This window comes from Orycteropus afer, unplaced genomic scaffold, assembly GCF_000298275.1.
Source record: "Orycteropus afer afer isolate SDZICR_OR568_19922 unplaced genomic scaffold, OryAfe1.0 scaffold00130, whole genome shotgun sequence".
Classification (NCBI taxonomy): Eukaryota; Metazoa; Chordata; class Mammalia; order Tubulidentata; family Orycteropodidae; genus Orycteropus; species Orycteropus afer.
In genome coordinates, this window is record NW_006921717.1 from 3166769 (window position 1) to 3168769 (window position 2001).

A 2001-nucleotide genomic window follows, 5' to 3' on the forward strand; every position below is an offset into this window, starting at 1 on the left:
CTAAAATTTGAACTCCTTGTATTTCTTGCTGCCCCCGCGGCTGTCCTGCGGCTGAGCTTTCCGCTTCTTCTGCTACAGGACAGAAAGAGAAATAGGTTACAATGCTTCAACAACCCGCCCTCCCCCCTCCCCACCACTAAACAACAAAAAATGAAGAGCGGACAGGCTGACAGCCACACAGGTCTGGGGCAAAGCGCTGACACTGGACTCCTCCCACCTCCTGCTCAGACTCAGATGAGTTCCTCCCCTTCCCCAGGCCAGAGCTTCATCCTCCTTCTAGAGCCCACCCAGGATCTCAGAGTTCCAGCAGTCAGGAAGCACAGGGAGGCAGGCACTAAGGCCACCCTCACTCTCCCACTAGAGGGCGCCACTCCACTGAAAAAGGCAGGTCTGGTCCCTGACACGCACTCAGCCCAGCTCTGGGGGCCCGAGCTCCTACCTTCTGTTTGGCCGCATGCTCAGCCACCATGTCACTGAAGTCTTCCTTCTCCACTTGTGCCTGCTGCTCTCGCACGTGCTCCTCGTACTTCTGGGTCATAGCCATGGGGTCCAGCTCCAACTCTTCAGGTGCCAGGGCCACCTCCACACCTTGCAGCTCAGGGGCCGGGCCCTTGCGGCTCATCACCTAGAAGAGAGACCAGGGCCTTGTCATCTCCAAAGAGAGGTTCAGAAGCTCTGGCTCCTGCCCTCCCTCGCAGCCCTCAAGCTGTCTCCCCCACCCAAGTGCTTACCGTGGACATGTCATAGATGTGGGTCGATCCCATCATGGCTCCCCCAACGGTGGCTGTTCTCTTCTCTGGCAACACGGTGAACAGCTGAGGTGTCTCACTTCTGCAAAGGACAAGGGAGTTGGGTCCTAAGGGGGGGGGTGTCTCCAGAAGGAGTAGGGAGAGGAACTCGGGCACCACACCCTCTCATTTCCCTGGAGAGACTGTGAGATGTCCAGGGGGAAAGATGACAGCCGGACAGCCACTGCCGTTCACAGAGACCCAGGAGAGGAAAGAACTGGGTCAGGGGGAAGGCTACAGGGCCACCTATTCCAGGGGACAGAGCCTGGGAAGGGTACATGGAGCTAAGAGGCCCCCTGAACCAAGTTAGGGGGCTCAGAGACCAGGACAAGAAAAGTAGGGCTAAAGCTCAGAGAGGATAGTATTTTCCACAAGAACACTGGCACAGAGAAGCTGGCAAGAGACAACAGCTGGCTACAGCAGTTCCTGCTGCAAAGATGTGTCTGGAGTTCTAACCCAATACAATCCAGACCCCTCACGCCGACCTGAAAGCCCCTTCAGAATCTGGCCCTTTCCCTGCTCCCCCCCCAGCCACAGCTGCCCTCCTTTTCTTCCTTGAATTTGTGAAGCTTGAGACTTCTGTTTCCAGACGAGAAAGAATAACGAAGATTAGATTTACCCCCGCCTGAAACAACCAAGAACAGACCCATGAGGTCCTGCAGTGGTTTCAACAACACTGGACAGTAGCACCAAAGGCAGGGATCCCTGAGAGACGGGCAGCAAGTAAAGTTAATTCTTCAACCGCCTCAGTTCCTGCACTGAGTTTCTGGCTGCAAAACAGGAAAGATCCGCCCATGTCGGGCCCAGAGGATTCCATAGGTTGAGGTGATGAGGGTCTAAGACCAAGGCCCCTAGAGTTTGCAGGGTGGAGGACCAGAGAAGAGACTGCAACACAGCGAGAGAACCCCAGACCCACAGAAGCACCTCTTCAAGGAAGGAGGTGGGGACTGATCAGCAGATGTGTGTGTGGAAACTACCCAGGAGGCCGGGGAAAGAACCACCCCCAAGGGATCAGTGGTTGCAGTGCCTGGCACTCACCCAGGCCTGGGACTGTGCCTACTGCCACAAGCCAGACTGAAAATCCCCATGATTCACAGGCCACTGGGCAGGGTACACAGAGCGGTCTTGGTCCTCAGTCCTGGGGAAGACTGAGCACTGCTTCAGTCCTGCCTAACAACCCTGAAATGCAAGACCTGAAAGGATCAAACTGTTT

General features: G+C 55.9%; 1 protein-coding gene across 1 annotated transcript in view; it reads right to left on the minus strand.

The window, feature by feature from the left end:
* SF3B2 (splicing factor 3b subunit 2) overlaps positions 1–2001 on the minus strand; it is a 14789-nt gene continuing 12788 nt past the window's right edge. The window contains exons 20-22 of the mRNA XM_007944746.2: positions 732–831; positions 440–625; positions 1–72 (exon numbers count right to left, since the gene is read on the minus strand). Of these exons, the coding sequence (XP_007942937.1) occupies positions 1–72; positions 440–625; positions 732–831 (358 nt within the window). The remainder of the gene's footprint in view (positions 73–439; positions 626–731; positions 832–2001) is intronic.